The following is a 17303-nucleotide window of genomic DNA, read 5'->3' on the forward strand; positions in this document are numbered from 1 at the left end:
ATACATAATCTATGCATGTGCATTATATAGCCCTTAAGAAAACACAGTTCTGCATTTGGCTTTTTTAGCCTAGTGACCTAGCTTGGGGATCTTTCTGTAGGACTGTACAAACAGGAAGTCTGAACCACATTCCATCATGCAGGTGTGCCACTACCTATTGAATTAGAACTTTCTGTTGGTAACTGTTAGGGGTAGCCAAAATGAAAAGCTTTGCGCACACTCTTCAGTATGGAGTATGTGTTACTAGTAAGATTACATAATTTTTTAGTTTGGGGAGAGAGGTCTATGTGCTCTGTGAAATTATGACTTAAACTACAAACAGTTTTCTCAAGGGGTGTCCCCTAGCTTTCATGTAATTCTCAAAGAGACTTGTGATTCAGAAAAGGATAAGAACCACCATTGTACAGGGTGAAAGCCGGGTGGGGTTTTTTTGTTTGTTTGTTTTTTTTGCACCAAGGAACTAATTTATCTGGGGACTCCTGTCCCTTTTGAGCTTCCATCTCTCCAGTAGCACTTCTACACCATAGTTAAGAGTTAGGGATGGCTTTCAGGTAGACCCTGGTTTCAAAAACCTGAATTTCAACTGTATACTGGAAAGTTACTCCATCTCTCCAAGCCTCTGTTTATCTGCAAAGTGGGGACAATGGTACCTGTCTCACAAGGGTGTAGTGAACTGAATGAGGCAGTGTTAAGTATACAGAATGTCTGGTACACCATTGGTGCTCAATAAATGACAACTTTTAGTTCTAGGACATTAACAGAAGAGAACTTCTAGTAAGAATTCCCTCCACATCCAGCTTCTCTACAAGCACAAAGGTACATTCCAAATAATGTGTCAGTGCCAAGCCTAACAGACGGAGCAGACTGCTACAGAGGGAAGAGACAGGAATAAAATTCACAATCAATTGGTTTCTTCCCCTACCCCCAAAAATACTTCTTCCATTTGGTATATTCTTTATGTGAAAGCTAATCAGCAGGAGGGGGCCTTGACTTTTTTCCTTTTTTTTTTTTAATGTACAAATGACAAAGTTAAACTTTTTTTTTTTTTTTTTAAATAGAGAAAAAAATCAAGCCAGGATGACTTCTCACAAGGACAGGATCTAAGAGCCTCCCCATGAACTTCTTTAGGCCACCATGGCTACTTCCTTCTCTTGTACCTATTAAGAAAATCAGAGGGGGTCAAATATATGGTGATGGAAGAACAGACTTTGGGTGGTGAGCACACAAAGCAATATACAGAAATATGTTATAGAGCCACACACCTGAAATTTATCTAGGTTGTTAAACAGTGTTAACTCTAATAAATTTTAAAAGTTTTTAAAAGCAGCAGACTAAAAGACCAATCTGCAAGACCAGAAAGAGGAAGGAGAAGCTCTTTTCCCATGAAAGGTTTCTTCTCCAATTCCAAAGTCAACCTCTGGCCCTCCAAAACCATAAACATTACCTGGATTTAGATTTAAAGTTTCCTCCTCGTCTCTGGTGGGGCAAGCCCAACTGTTTCCTTTCTTCAAAGGAGGGGCTGTGGGTGAGAGAAATGAGATGATGCTGAAACAGCAAACTGTTGGAAAAATGGGCAAAGCCTCAGCCCCACCTGCCCCAGCTCCCACACGCAGCAGCAGCATCAATGGATGCATCATGTTCAGGTCCCAAGGTTCTAAGCCTGTGTGTTTCCACCTGATGATATGGGTTTGTGGAAGCCAGGGCCCAGCTTTAAAACAAGACTGAAGAGGCCCTCCCCTCATGTCTATAACAAAACCACTTGGGAAGTGTAGTCTATCCACACCCCAACACACGCCCAGGGAACTGGAGAGAGCAGGGGTGGACAACACATTCCTAAAAGCAAACCAGGATCCTTTGGGGTTACATCACACTCCTGAGGGAAAGCTCTATTTCTGAACCCAAAATGTGCCATCTCACTGCCAAGGCAGGAGGGCCTCGCCACCTCTCTCCTCCTGTCCTCACTCGGGAATTCACAGGCTGGTGGTGGGGAGAGGGGGGGTGGGGGGTGGGCATAGGAATTCTTGGAATTATATATTATAAAGCTATAGGTATATGAGAATTGGGAGTGGGGAAGGAAGAGAATCACAGCTTTCATCAAATTTCCAAGAGCTCCATGATGACTTAAAACCCCTACCCAGCTCGATACTGTTTCAAGGCCTTCTTGCTCGTGTTGGTGAGTTCTTCATCAAATACTGATTTCTTCACCTGTTTTTGCTTCTTGGCTGTGCACAGAAAGAATAGGTTAGATATGTCCTCTTTGGCCCAAGCTCCTAAATTCCCTTAGGCTCAGGGAAATGGTTATAAGTTCAGTGGATGCTCTGGCCTGGTGATTTATTGACATGGAGGTGAGACATCAGATCCTTGCAGAAAAGGAATAATCAGAAGTACCAGGTGTGAAGTAACCACTCCAAAGAATGACTGCAGAGTCCAAACTGAAATGGACCACTTGTATGTGAAATGAATCGAAGACCGTCCTCACTTCATTCTTGTTTCTCCAAGTAGTGGTGTCAAGGACTTAGGCTCCAGAGTCACAAAGGCCTGGGTTCAAATTCTAGCTATTCCCACTAAATGCAGGGTCCCTTCACCACGTTGATCCAATAAAGGTATAGCTGTACATACTAGTACATACTTATTACTCAAAAAATGTGCACTATTATCGTCACCCCTCCAATTTTCTCCCTGACCACAAGCACGGGTTTTCGGGAGAACCTTCCTACCCACTTCTATGGGCTCACTGTATGCCTACCAGGGCCTCTCGCGGGCTCGTCCTCAGGCATTGCTCTGGCCCGCTTGGCTCTGCGATTCCTCTTCGCCAGCCGCTCAGCAAACATCTGTGCCTTGAGGATTTCGAACTGGGACCTCTCCTCTGCCTAGGGAGAGAATGACATGTAAGTATTGTAAAGCCTAGGCAGCCCTAACCCATTCCACCGGGCAGGGACCCAATGCCAAAGGGGAGGCCACTCACTGTCATCTCCCCCTTTTTCTTGGCATCCTTCATAAACTTCTTCCTTTTTTTCTTTCCTCTTAAGGCCAGGTCAAACTCCTGCAGAGCCTTAGCAACTGGGATGACAAGAGAGTGTAAGATCTTAGGTATCACTTAATAACTTTTATTAAGCTTACAATAAGAAGTGCACATATTTTAAACTAGTAACTAGGAGCTTAGAATGAGAAGCAGCAGTCACTTCCTAACCTGGTGGTTATCTCCACCTCTTGATTAATCCATTTCAGACATTCATTATCTATTTCCTATTGTGAAAGATGAGGATTTAGTTAACTTATGCCCCTGCACACCTTCCCACACTACAATTATAATTCTATTTTTAATACAGAAATTTAACATACACCCTAATTGTTTCGTGCCATCATATATAAGCAGTATTTCTTAAATTTCTGGTAGAACCTCTTTGGAGGGTAATTTTGTAATCTAACAAAATAATAAATACATGTACCCCTGACCTACAATTCTACCTTTAGGTATTTATCCTGTTAATCAAATATATTTGCTTAATTGTGAAGGGCATCTGTACAAAGTTATTTATTATATAACTTGTTTATGATAGCAAAAGATTAGAAACAACCTCATTGTCCCTCAACAGAAGATAAATTATAATCTACCCATAGCATGGAAGACCACATGGCCATATTCAAAAAGGAAAGAAAAAATAAGGCAGCAATATATACACCTATATAAAAAGATCTCCAAGTCATACAATTGATTTTTTAAAAAGCAAGGTACAGGACAATGTAAATTCATTTGTATTTTTTTTTTAAAGGGAGGAAAGGAATATATAAAAATATCTTGACTTGCTTTTTATTTAATTGTGGCAAAATACATAACATAAAATTTGCCATTTTACCCATTCTTAAGTACAATCAGCAGCATTAATTATATTCACAATATTGGACAACCATTACCATTATCTGTTTCTAAAACTTTTTCATCACCCCAAACAGAAGCTCTGTTTCCTGCCCTAACCTCTGGTAATCACTATTCTATTTTCCGTTCCTATGAATTTACCTATTTAGGGACCTCATAGAAGCAGAATCTTAAATATTTGTCCTTTAGTGTCTGGATTACTTCACTCAGCATGTTTTCACGGTTCACCCTTGCGGCATGCACCAGAACTTCATTATGGCTGAAGAATATTTCATTGTAGGTACACGTTTTGTGTCCCCATTCATCTACTGATGGACATGGGCAGCTTTCACCCTTTTTTGAATAATGCTTCAATTGAACACTATTTGAGTGCCTGTTTTCAATTCTTTTGGGTATTGACCTTAGAGTGGAATTGCTGGGTCCTATGAGTTCTATGTTTAGCTTTTTGAGGAACCTCCCCAACATACTTTTTTCCTTCTTCCTCTCTTCTTTGGTCTGGAACCAGCTCCTCTCAGGCTCGTGGTTTGATGCCTCCTTCCCCTTCTCCAGGAGCCGCTTCGCTGTGTTGATCTGTGGAGACGGCAATAGGGTGCCTGCCATGAAACCTACATCTGACAGTATATAACATGGCAGCTGCGAGAAGCCACTGACGGCAAATTCTTGGGGGCTCTGATGCTATGTGTGGCAGATACAGCATTTCAGAAGGGTTGACCCAGCAGGTGCTGACGCAGCGTGCCCACTGAGCGGCGCTGCACGCAGAGGCCTCCTCATGGCCTCACCTGGGCTTCGGACTGTTGCATCTCTTTTTCCTCGGCCTCTAGTTGCAGAACTGCATACACATCTTTCTCCATTTTCTCAATCTTGTCCCGGAATTTGAGGATGACATCTCGAGGGAAGAGAACAAAAAAAAGATTTTAAAATAAGGGTGAACACTCTATTGCTGATGAGAATAATGTAGATATATCTTGTGACATAGAAAAAATTTTTTAATGTGTTACTTCTCTGCTTAACAGCCGCCCCCCTACCCCCACCCCACACACACACGAAAGGTTTCCTGTTGCTCTCAGAATAGATTCCAAATTCCTAAGCATGGCCCCTGCCCACCTCTCTGACCTTCTATCTCCTCCTGCTCACCATGCCCTGGGTCCTCTGGCCTTCCTTCCCTTTTACTCGCACACCAAGTCTGTTCCTGCCTCACAGGTTTTGTCCTGGTTTTCTCTGCTTAGCACACTCCATCCCCAGACCGCTCATGGCTGCCTCATTCTTGGTATCCAGGACTCATCTCATCTGTTCAGAGGCCTTTCCTGAACAGTTTTCCTAAAGTAGGCACCTCTCCTCCTGTAGTTCTCGGTCACATCTCCTGTTAGCTTATTCATTATGTCTTTCTCCTGCCAGAGAATCAGATATTTTGTGTCCTGCTGTGTCCCCAATATTTATTCTATTCTCTATTCTATTCTATTCTATTCTATTCTATTCTATTCTATTCTATATGTACTATATAGAGAGAATTTATTAGAATCTGCATTTATTCTATAATAGAATAAATAGCACCAGGCACACAGTAATACTCGATAATTGCTTGCTGATTGAATGAATTAAATGACAATGAAACAAATGAAAGAAAAAGACATATAGGAATGGAGAAAGTCAGAAAAAATATGCACCTAGATATTGACAGTGGATAGTTCCGCGACATACAATTACATTTTTGCTCTTATTTTATTTACTAATTTCCAACACTGAATATGTGTTATTTTTGTAACTTAGAAAATAATTTTTTAAAAGGGTGTGCTTTATAATGACTCCTACAGATAAGAATAAAAGGAATGGAAGATACCCAAAAAGAATGAGTGCTGACCTCCTCCCCACACTGTGCCCCTCAAGGATCGGGGGGCTGGGTGAGGGGGAAAGGGAATTAGTGGGGATTTTACCCCAAGAAGAGCCCTTCTCCTCCCAAAGATTGGAAAATACCTATGAATGAGGCACTTGGGGCACAAGTTTATCATTACTCCGTTTTACACACAGAGACTGAAACACAGAGAGGCGAAGTGAGACCTGCCCAGGGTCACTTAACAAGGAAGTAGCAGAGTGAGGTTTCAAATCTGGCTCCTGACTGCAAGGCGCCTGCTCTCATCCACTACCTTTGCCCCTGCCTCATCCCATGGGGAATGATCCTGGACCCCGCCCCACCTCCCCAAACGGCCCTAGCTGCTGCAGCGGTGCCTGCTCACCTTGAGGAAGTATCCGGGCCTTCACAGGGGCCTTGGCAGCTTTCACGATCTCCTTCAGCATCTTCCGCTCCTCTTCTCCCACTAGAGAGACCGAGCGCCCAGCCCTGCCGGCACGTGCTGTTCGCCCCACCCGGTGGACGTAATGCTTGATGGTGTTGGGCATTGTGAAGTTGATTACCTAGAAGGCCAAAGCTGAGCATCAGTCAAACCTGGGAGCTGGGGGAAAAGCAGGCAAAAAGACTCCCACCAAAAGTGCAAGGAAGATGGAGCCTGCTCACTGTTTTGACCCCCTCAATGTCAAGTCCACGGGCTGCAACATCTGTGGCCACCAGGATGTCAATCTGTTCATCCTTAAAGCGCCTGGAAAGAGTCACAAAGAGATGTTCATTCAGATTCCCAGCCCGATGTTCTGCCGGAGTCTGAGGCGGCAGAAAGAACACAAATCCGTTTGGAGTCAAGGCGCAGCTGTCACAGCAGTGACATATCCTAAATGTCACCCATCGGCATTTACACTCCTCCCTGAACAATCCATAAAGGGGAGCAAACGTCATTTTGTGTACATCACCTCAGGCAGTAATTCCTATACGAAAGTCTGGGAACCACAGAGCTAGGCTATCAAAGTAGCACTGGCAAATGTCTTAACATTCAAAACAGCCTTTCTTTAAAAAACGACTCTCAGCTGCCTGCGACAGAGACAGGCGGAGAGTTCCAAAGGGTTCCTCTTTGCCTCCCAGGCTAATTCCATTCTGTGAGAATTAAACAAGGAATCACACGGAAAAGCACAGTGCACAGGACCTGGCAAAGTAAATGGTCAAGAAACAGTGGCTAACTGTGATTCTAAGTGTCGTTCTTTCAGACCAGGTTTGTCCAATGCTCCGGAAAAGCTGTAGGGAACAGAATGTGTGCTGACTGTTCCCAAGTCAGAATTTCCAAGCCACTCCACGGCTCCCACACGCAAGTCCTGGGCACAAGTACCCTCTTCTGCGAGACTACGAAGTCCGGCTTCTGACTGCACCTGAGACAGGACCTTCCGAGGCTTAGACTAAACGCTCTGTGGGGAACTGGGCTACCTGTGTCCACTGCTGTTGCTCTAACGCAACCCCTGGGCGGTACTTTCCCTCTCAAATGGAGAGAGGCCTGTGTGACCTGCCTGAGAAGGTGGGGTGGGAGCCCGGCCCCGACCCCAAACTTTACCGGAGGGCCTCCAGCCGCTGTGTCTGTGACAGGTTGCCATGGAGCTCACCCACCTGCAGCCCCATGAGCCCCAGGAGGATGTGCATGCGGTGGGCCTGCTTCTTGGTCTGGGTGAACAGCATCACGTGGTCAGTGAAGGTTCTTGTCAACAGAGCTGGCAGGGAGAAAAGAGTGAGCCGACAGCCACTTCCAAAACATACTCCCTCCTCGCCTGAGAAGCACTGCTGCGCCTGGCACTGAGAAGAAAGGTGAGGTCTCTGCCCGTGAAGCTCATATTCCAGGGCACAGACAGAGAGGCTGACCGACTCCCAACGGTGATAAATGCTGCGAGACTGCAGGGAGGATGGGAAGGTAGCTTCAAGGCTGGCCTCTCTCACAGGCTGAATGACAAGGCAGGCTCAACCAGATTTGGGGGGAGATTCCAGGCACGGGAAAGAGCAAACAGAAATGCAGGACAAGCTTGGTAGGTTTTAGAAAGTGAAGGCCAAGTTTGGCTAGAGTGCCATTGGCCAAAGGCAACAATGCAGGCAGGGGCCAGTCCCAGAGGGTCTCACAGGACTCGCTAGGGCACCTGGATTTTAGTCTAAAAGCAAAAGAAGAAACCAGAGGGCTTTAAATGAGGAAATAACAGGGGCAAATGGTCGTGTGTAAACAACTGTTTTAAATGATCTGCAGCATGGAGAAAGCATTACCAAGGCACAAGGGCGGAAGGAGCGTGGCCAAGCGGCTGCTGCAATAATCCAGGCAAAGGTGGTGGCCTGAACGAAGGGCCAGAGGGGCAGGTGCGGGGACGTGGTGAGTTCAGCAGAATATAAAGAGGACTGGATGGTGGGAGAGGGGTAAGGCGATGAAAAAAAGGGAGAAGGGACTCAGTGAAAGTGGTGGAGTGGATGAACGGGGAGACGAGATGGAAGAGGCGCCAGGGTGAAACCCGAGAGCTTCGGTGTGGCCCCCAGGAAGCCAAGGGACTCGAGGACCCCACCCTGCCCAGCCCTGCCCTGGGCTTCCTTCCACCTGCCACGATGGCCTCCCGGTCCCCTTCTCGATTCGGCCGGATCCGAATGAACTCCTGCCGCAGGAATGGGGCCACATCCGTGTTGCTGTTCACAAATATCCGGACAGGGTTCTTCAAAGATACAGAAGCCAGATCTTTGACCTGCCAGGCACAAAGACAGGCATGCTCATCAGCCTGCCAAGAGGCAAGCTGTGCTGGCCCCAGGCCACACCTTCTGGCCCAGCCCGGGGTTCTCTGCACTGCCTCTCCATTCACCCCGCCGAGGAGAAACCCCACGGCCCACCTCATCTGTCATCGTGGCTGAGAAGAGCATAGTCTGGCGGTGGTGGGAACACATTCGGATGATCTCCTTCATCTGCTCCTCAAAGTACTCATCCAGCATCCTGGCGAGCAGGGAAGGGAAGGAATCAAGGGAAAAGCCTACGCTCACTTCTGTCACAGTGAAGGGCAGAAAACATCAGACAGGCAAGGGTTTGATGTTGTCGCAGGTTAGGTTTCAGGCTCATTTATTAACTTATTTTATTAGCATTAACATTGTCATTTTACCCTTTCAACAGGATTCACTAAGAGTTATCATTTGGCCACATTCGCTTCATCCCTTTTTTTTTGGCTGAACTATGTGCAAATGAGTTGCAGACATCACAACACCCTACCCCTCCCCCTCGAAATATTTCAGCACGTTCCCTAAGAACAATGACCTTCTCCTACATAACCACAATGTCATTATCACTCGAAGCATTTTAAGTGTTTGAATACCTAAACTACAGTTCATATTTGAATTTTCCTAATTGTCCCCCAAATATCATTTTATAGGTTTTTATTTTTTTAGTACAGGAAGCAAAGTTCCTGTGTTGCATTTGGTGGTCATGTCTCTTTAGTCTCCTTGAATCTAGGAAAGTCCCCTGACCCCGTTCACACTCTAGATTTATCTAATTATTTCCCAGTGACCAGATTTAGTAAGTCATTGCTGGGAGAAAGTGCAGGGGCACACTTCTCTTTCACTCCATCAGGAGACACAGATCGTCATTTTATTTCAGCGCCGCTGATGTGCATTTGATCACGTGGTTAAAGTGGTACCTGCCAGCTCTCTCCACTGGTAAGGAACCTCTCTTCCTCTTTGTAGGTAATAATAATTGGTGAGATAACTTTGATTCCAGGTTTTTTCAACTGACCCAGTCCTTCATCAATTTCTCTACCTATTTCAGGCTCCAGTTGAGAATCAGTTATCACATTTAATTGTTGTGTCTTCTTAAATCTGAAACTTCTATAGCCTTTCCTGGTCTTCTGACACACTGACATGTTTGAAGAATACAATTCCCTTCCCCTTTAAAACCTAAACCAGATCATGTCCCCTTGGCTTAGAATGATCTCCTTTATTTCCTTCAGCCTCAAGAATGGTTCGTTTGCTCTTGGTGAGTCAGTGAATTGGTTATTCAACACTCAATGAGCACCTGCTAGATTCTAGACCTGGCCCTGAGCACTGGGATGGGGCAGCAAGTGACAGGAAGGCGGGCCATCACAAATGTGACATTCCAGGCAAGAGGAGGGACACACCAGCATTCGGGTAACGATGTAGGAGGCAAAGGCCTCTCAGGAAAGGGACAACTGGAGCAGAAACCCGAGGAGGTAAAGGAAGTCAATTCAAGCTGTGGGAATGGCAAATGCAGAAGCCCATACTGGACAAATGCTGACGGGATTCACCGATGGATGTCTCGTAGGCTGTGAAAACGAGGAGATAAGAATGATGCTAAGAACTTTGGCCTGAACGACTGAAAGGAAGGTGTTGCCATTCACTGAGCAGAAAAAGAGCAGGACAATCTGGGCTGAGGATGGGCAAAGGCCCACACGTGAGCAGTTGAACTGGTAATAATAATACAGGGTGGCAGGCTCCTGCCTGGGTCTGGGCCCCACCATATCAGGTGTACCTGTCAGCCTCATCCAGGATGAGCACCTCGATGCTACTCAGGTGAAAGGAAGGGCAGTTGTGGAGGTGATCGATGAGTCGGCCCGGGGTGGCGATGAGGACGTCAGGCGCTGCCCGAAGAGCTGCTTCCTGAGACTTCACGTCCAGGCCGCCTGCAGAGAACAGAGCCCACCAGGCGGCCAGTTCAGTCAGTTACCAGGACTGACTGAGCCCTGCCACCTGCCAGGTCTCACGCCAGATGCAGAGGGAACAGCAGCGAATAAAACTGACTAAGGCTCTGCTGGTGGATTTTACACTATGTTTGGAAAGACGGATTGTTTAATTACAACTGTGCTAAGTGCAAAAATCAAAAAGATGATGACACGAATGCACTTCAGAATAGGACAATTCAAGCATCTAAGAACTGAGAGAAGCAGCTGCAAAACTGATGTCTTTCTACATCACTTTGGACTTCCCATTGCACAGGGAGAGTAAAGTAAAAGCTAGATAACCCCACTGCACAACATCGTCAGAAAAATTCTGCCCCAAATAATATTCGATTCATTATTCATGCAAAGCAGGAATTACATCCTAAATTTATTTAGGACCCAGAAAACTTTTTCCTATAATTTTGAAGTTTCATTCTACGAGACGAGTTAAGTCTCAATCACTCCCACCGCTATCTGCTATGAAAACACATCATCCAGTTTTTAAGTGGATTCAATTGAACAGGCTTTCGTGGTACCCACCACCCTCAGATGGTGGGGCATACCCATCTTCCACCACGTCATAGTCTCTCAGTGGCTGGCAGCCCTCAGCCAGACACTCACCCACGGCCAGGCAGGTAGTGATGTTGCAGAACTGGGCCAGCTGCTTGGTGACGGAGTGTACCTGGATGCCCAGTTCTCGGGTGGGAACCAGCACCAGCACGCGAGTTACAGGAGCCTGGCGCGGTTTGTAGATTAGACGCTCCAAGACGGGCAGTGCAAAAGCAGCAGTTTTACCTGGAGGCAAGGACAGGGAGAAAGCAAGGAGGAGAACTTCAGTCACTTCAAGGTCTGGGTTTTCACCTGAGCACAGAAATATGTACAACAGTCATGGGTCACAGGTTGCAGGGGGTCTGGTGAAGGTCATTTTCACTTAAAACTATCAGGATATCTGTGACCATGACTTCCTGTCTCTGCCATGATAGGCCCCCTTGATAGGAGTAAAAATTTTATAAAAGGAATGTTCAATGCAATGTTCTCTATTAGTGCAGTAAATTATACAGTAGAAATAGTCATGTAATAAAATACTATGCAACCATTTTAAAAGAGTAAAGACCGTTTCGAGAAATAAAAAATACATAGTAAGTTTTTAAAAAAGAGTTACTTAACAGAATATATAGTCTTATTACATTTAAAATTATACTTGTGTATTTACCACAGTAGCCTTTTTGTAGTCAACCCAGAGGCTGTTCTAAGTTGAACATCCTCCTTTTGCGTCCCTTCTCCCCAAGTCTCTATCCTTTTTACCTGTCCCAGTGGCTGCACAGGCACAGATGTCCTTCCCCAACAGCCCCACAGGTATGCACGCCTTCTGAATGGGGGTGGGCTGCTTGAAGTTCATGGCTGTAATGGCCTGAACACAAAGGAGAGGGTTAGGCAGAGAGAGACAGAGTGTGTCAGCGTGAAACAAACCACGTTTCCAAACTAGAGGTAACTACGGAAATCCCTCCCAGTCATCTGATCCACTTTTATTGTGTGTGAGGCCGTGTTCTAGGCAGAGGATACGGCAGTGAAGGAAAGAGATAAAAGCCCCGCCCTCAGGAATCTTACAATCTGGGAGAAAAACCACAGACCAGAAACAAACACATGCCCCATGGAGACGGATGCTAAGGGGAAAACTCCAGCAGTCGAAGCGGCTGGGGAAGGCGGAGGGAGGGAGGGAGTGCAATTTACAGTGGGCTTGTCGTATCATTGAGCAGGGGACACTGAGTGAAAGTCTGGAAGAGGGGAGGAGCAGATTTCTGGAAGAATCTTCCAGATGAGGGGAACGGCGAGTGCAAAGGCCCTGAGGAAGAGGGTGCCTGACCTGTTTGAGGGCCGGTGAGGAGGACAGTGTGGCCAGAGCAGAATGAGTGTGAACAGATCAGCAGAAGGGACCAGAAGAGGCGGGGCTTTACTAGGCAAGATAGAACTTTTTGTTTAAGAGGGTTCTCTCGCAGCTGTGTGGACAACGGAGTTTAGGAGGACAAAGAGCCCAGTTTTGGGGTGACTGCAATAATCGCATAGTTGCCAAAAGAAGCCACTACCTTCAGAAGAGGACGAGAAAGGTTCATATCCTGGAAGGAAAGGTTTTCATCATACTGGGATGCATCTTCAAAAAACCCTCCTGCTTCCTACACCAGAAAATCAAGACAGAATTCAGTGAAAACAAAAACAAAAACAAAGGCCCAAGAAAACAATATGACCTTGAAATCCTTTCAGGTTGCAAAAACAAGCTGCACACTGTTTTCTAAGCCCATGCTCACCTGTCCTTTCTTCTTCTTCTTCTTCCGCTCCTTTACTTTGAGTGTATCTACGGAGAGAAACATAATCAGGGCTCGAACTTATTGAACATTTACAACCTGCTAGACACTGTCCTCACTAAATCCACACAACAACCTGAGGGAGTGACTGTCATTAGCCTCATTTCAGAGATGATGTCACTGCGTGGCAGAGCAGGTAAGTAATTCACCTGAAGTCAGACAGGAAGCAAACCCACTGAGTTCCAGAGGCCAGGCTCCAGACCACTATGCTATCAAATGATGCTTTAGCACTCATTTCTGTAAGAAATACCTATGGAGCACCCACTACGTGGTTAGACCTATCGCCTCAAATAGATTTTGAGTTCCAGAAAGGCTGGCAGCTGTTGAGAGGCTGGAAACGAGGAAAAGAGTACAGTCTGCCTACAAAGTACACCCTGACAAAATCCCAAGAAAAAAAAAGCTAAGAGAAAGTTCGACATGCAGATATTAGATTTATGCTCTGTTTAAAAACGCACAGGAAATCCTACAGAGTCAGGAACAACATGTGCCAATTTCCTGTTGCCGTTTCTGATGGCGCCACTGCATCACCTACCTGCTTTGGTAAGGATGTTCTCATCAGCTGATGAGTACTCAGTCTCTGATTCTTCATCTTCTGAGCCTTCCTCATCTTTCCCTTCAAGGTCTTCCTGCTCCTCCGGTTCAGAACCCTCCTTTGCTTCTTTCTCCTTCTCTGACTTCCCAGACTTGGCTTCTTTATCCTGGAAAGAAAAATTATAATAAAGCAAGGCACCTACCAACTTTGAGAAACCCCAGAACCTATGAAGAACAGTATTATGTTCTCTAGCCTGGGCAGAACGCTGTGTGGATTCTGAGTGAATATTAACAGACACACGGAGAAGCCTGCCTGCACCGGCTGCACTTTAGCTCAGGCTTGAAGAGAAACGGTGGAGTCGTGTTGAGCGTAAAGCTGCGGGCTTAACTGCAAAGAGAAGGAACTGCTCTGGTTTCTCACCTCTGTTTTCCTCTTCTTTCGAACTTTCTCAATCTTCTCATCTAATGTAGTCGCTGCCCTCTGCAGATAAAAATAAAAAGATGAAAAGAATATACCTACGGGCAAAGTTTCTCTAAGGGCTGGGTCTCAGACGTTAATATAGAAAAAGGTTGTCTGTCCAGATTAATCAATCTGTAGATTATTCACAACCAAAAGATATTAAAATAAGTGGTCTATTTGTGTAAAAGCTATAAATTACCTGGAACCAATAAAAACATCTACATTTTGGAAGGTGTTTACTATTTAGAATGATACAATTACCAAACAATGTCACATTATATGTGAATATTACTTAGAAAAACTCTTTCCCTTAGCAGACATAACTTAGCTTATTAATTAAAATGCTGAAATCTGATCAAATTCAGGTAATGCTGGATAGCGCTAAAACTTTAGAAAGGGTAAGTAATGGCAGGTCCCCTTTATGCATCCTCAAAACACCCTAAAATGCTATGGCACTTACCATGATTACTGGTAACTGTTATTACTTGTCTAGTTATTTTCTATCAAGCTAGACTATAAGCTTTATAAGATCAAGTTTTTTGTTACATTGGGTCCATGTGAATAGAATAGGAAAAAAAATCCTCTTTTTCAGATGACCTTGAAAAGACAACACTGTTTTATTTCAATCAGAACAAGTTCCAGCAGGGTCTGAATTAAACTGCTCTGAGGAGGCAATATTTCTTTTTGAAGTACATGAAACAGAAAATAATTTTCATGCATTTTCTGGCCTGTTAACCATATTTAAAGAAAAACATGGGATCTTGGCAAATAAGCAGATGACAATGACATCTGTGGCAGCTCTGGCTGTGCTTGCTGTGTAGGTACCAGTGACCCTAAACATGAGGTCATATGAAATTACCTGGCAAATGACAGAATGACAATATCTGTGAAGAGTCTAGCTATCAAAAATACCACTACGAAGGGTGTTTGCTAGATTGTTCTCTGTTATAAAAGTTTCTAATATTCGAAACAAGGAGTGAACACCTAAAAAAGAGACCCTTTTTAACATAGCTATGTCCATTTTTCTTAAGTCAAGCAATTTACGTGTGATCTTTGATATTCCTAAACCATCGAACCAATATTATCAGGTTTCCTCTAAGACTTTTTTTTCACATTGTAATATTTATAAAATCAAGAAAAGGTGTCTCTTATTCTATACACTGAAGTTAGTGTGAGTTCACAACCCCCTCATCCAGGAAAAACTATCATAGACTTTTTCATGAAGGAATAAAATATTTCTGATACTTTTAAATATCATCTGCAGATCAATGAATGTGTTTGTAACTAAAGTCCACCACAAAACCATTTTGCAACATTTTATACTTGTTTGGTTTCAATCAAGACTGTGGATTTTTTGTGACCACTCCCCCTTATCCCATCAAAACTATATCACATAATTCCGAAGGAGTTCCAGTATCTGCCGAATGTAAGCAGATGGCAAAAGACAGTGAGGTCAGGATTAGAACCCGTAACCCATTGTTCAACCTTAAAAGCCCAAGGCCTGGAACTGCCTATCAGTGTCGGTCTTACCTTCTTCTTGAGCTGGCTCATGACATCAGCCATGGCCCAGCTGCCATCGTACATCCCCTCCTTCTCAGTGAAAAGAAAGTCAGGGTTGAAATCGGCATTACGGGTCTTCTGCAAGGCTTTCTGCTTTCTGCCCAGCACGATGGGCCCCTGAGAAGAGGGAGAAGAAGGGTGATTATGGAAGTAAGATGGAAGAACGCCATAAAAGGAAGAAGAAAATGAGGGTGCCGAATAAGAGAAAAATCTACACAGCAAAAATTGACAGAAGACAATAAGAAACTGACCAACCTACATTTGTTATGGGAGATTTTAACATACCGCTCTCAGTAACTGATTAAGCAGACAAAAAAGAGTAAGTCTGTAGGAGATTTGAACAGCACAATTAATAGGCTTCATTCCAATGAATATATAAAGAACACTGCACCTACCATTAAAAAAAATGAACATTCTTTCTGAGTATACCTGAAATAGTTGCAAAAACTGATCACATAGTGAGTCTTTAAGCAAATCTTCAATAAATTTCAAGAAAAATCAATAATATATACACTCTGTTCTCTGACCACAATTCAATTAAATTAGAAACCAATAATAAAAGGATAACTTTTAAAACCTATACATTTGAAAATTGGAAAGGAAGGAGAACTGATTGGCTGAACTATGGCTTCAGGAGAATAGGTTGAGAAGAAAAAACCTTGAGAACTAAGAAATGCTATGCTGACTTTTTCCCCCTCTACTTGAGTTAAACAATTCAAGTAGGATTTTGACCTAAACTTCATCATTAGTAATGATTATTTATCATTTCTCGGGTACCTAGTTTAACTATTGATACTTGCATAGCACTGCATACTTGAAGTTTTGCATTATCATTTGCCATGTTTGCGTCGGTCCTTTATTTGTGTTTTCCATTCAAGACTTTAAAAGATCATTCTGGCTGCTAAGTGGAGAATACACTAAAGAGGGCCAAGAGAAAGAGTTAGAGACCAGGTATGTTAGTACTGCAGGTGTCAAGGCACAGGATGGCAGTGACCTGGACTAAGATGGAAGCAGTGTGGATGGAAAGGGGGGCAGAAGCTTGAGAGATTTCTGACCTCGCTTTCAGAGCACTGGAGGGGAGTGAGGAGGAAGAAGCTGTCAAGGATAACTCTGAGCATTCTGGCTTGAGATGGTGCAAGTTATGGGACATCCTAATGGAGGTGTCAGTCATCAGGTGAGGTCACGGAGGGGAAAACTCCTGGCTGGATCTTTGAAGGGTGAGCACCTTTTTCATGACACTAATCCCTTTTTAATTGCTATGCTGATTAATGTCTGTCCCCCCACCCTCCATCCTAACATAAGCTTCAGGAGAGTGGTGTCCTTGCCCAGACTGTTCACTGCTATGTCTCGAATGCTTACTACTAGGTGTAGCACATGTAAGTATTGAATACTGGCATAACGAACAAATGGATGACCAAGGTTCCTTAAGCAGGAACCAGGAGCGGCTTCACCTCTGGAACTCTATGACACAGGACCTGGATTAAGCACCATCTCAGTGACTTGACAGAGCTCACCAAGACGAAACGCAATGGCACTGGCACTGGGCGGAAAAGCTAGAGGCAAGCAAACTGCGAAAGATCTTGGGGTCCCGGTGAGAGGCTCTTCTAGGGACACAAGCCAGCCTGGCTCTGGGATGCTGAGGATTTGGGGGCAGAGGAATCTCGGGGATGGGAAGCAGTCAAGGAAACCCGACTGCCAGCCGCTGCGCCCCCAACCCGGATCCGTTCGTACCTCTTCCTCATCTCCGGAGTCAGACTCGGGCTCCACTGGCACCTCGTCATCTTCGCCTATAGTTCCGATGAAACCCAGCTCCTCAAGCATGTTGCCCAAGCAATTACTTCCGGAAATCAGCACCGCGCGCAGGCCAACCTTGCTTTTCCGCGACGCTCTCGTCGTCACTGCTGACATCACTTCCGCTTTGCGGAAGCCCCGGCGGAGCAACCGCGCCCGAACTCTTCGAGTG

The 17303-nt window shown here is 44.8% G+C and overlaps 1 protein-coding gene across 1 annotated transcript; it reads right to left on the reverse strand.

Annotated features, from left to right (window-relative positions):
- Positions 1-716: 716 nt before the first annotated feature.
- On the reverse strand, positions 717-17226 carry DDX27 (DEAD-box helicase 27). The gene is made up of 21 exons (XM_016143723.2): positions 17072-17226; positions 15311-15457; positions 13742-13801; positions 13322-13487; positions 12733-12779; positions 12514-12600; positions 11735-11840; positions 11051-11224; positions 10243-10393; positions 8601-8700; positions 8317-8458; positions 7303-7456; positions 6387-6468; positions 6109-6286; positions 4657-4763; positions 4345-4447; positions 2966-3060; positions 2747-2870; positions 2135-2222; positions 1445-1519; positions 717-1157 (listed from the first exon to the last, which is right to left on the reverse strand). The coding sequence occupies exons 1-21, from the start codon at positions 17159-17161 to the stop codon at positions 1139-1141; spliced, it is 2295 nt and encodes a 764-aa protein (XP_015999209.2). The 5' UTR covers positions 17162-17226; the 3' UTR covers positions 717-1138.
- Between the last annotated feature and the right edge of the window lie 77 nt (positions 17227-17303).

The sequence above is a fragment of the Rousettus aegyptiacus genome, unplaced genomic scaffold, assembly GCF_014176215.1.
Source record: "Rousettus aegyptiacus isolate mRouAeg1 unplaced genomic scaffold, mRouAeg1.p scaffold_m13_p_12, whole genome shotgun sequence".
NCBI classification, from domain to species: domain Eukaryota; kingdom Metazoa; phylum Chordata; class Mammalia; order Chiroptera; family Pteropodidae; genus Rousettus; species Rousettus aegyptiacus.

Coding starts and splice junctions, on each gene's coding strand:
- DDX27 (XM_016143723.2), bottom strand. CDS start 17,161: ATGCTTGAGGAGCTGGGTTTCATCGGAACTATAGGCGAAGATGACGAG. Junction 13,488..13,741: donor GAAAGAAGAGGAAAACAGAG/GTGAGAAACCAG, acceptor TTTTCTTTCCAG/GATAAAGAAGCCAAGTCTGG. Junction 11,225..11,734: donor CTGTGCAGCCACTGGGACAG/GTAAAAAGGATA, acceptor CCTTGCCTCCAG/GTAAAACTGCTGCTTTTGCA.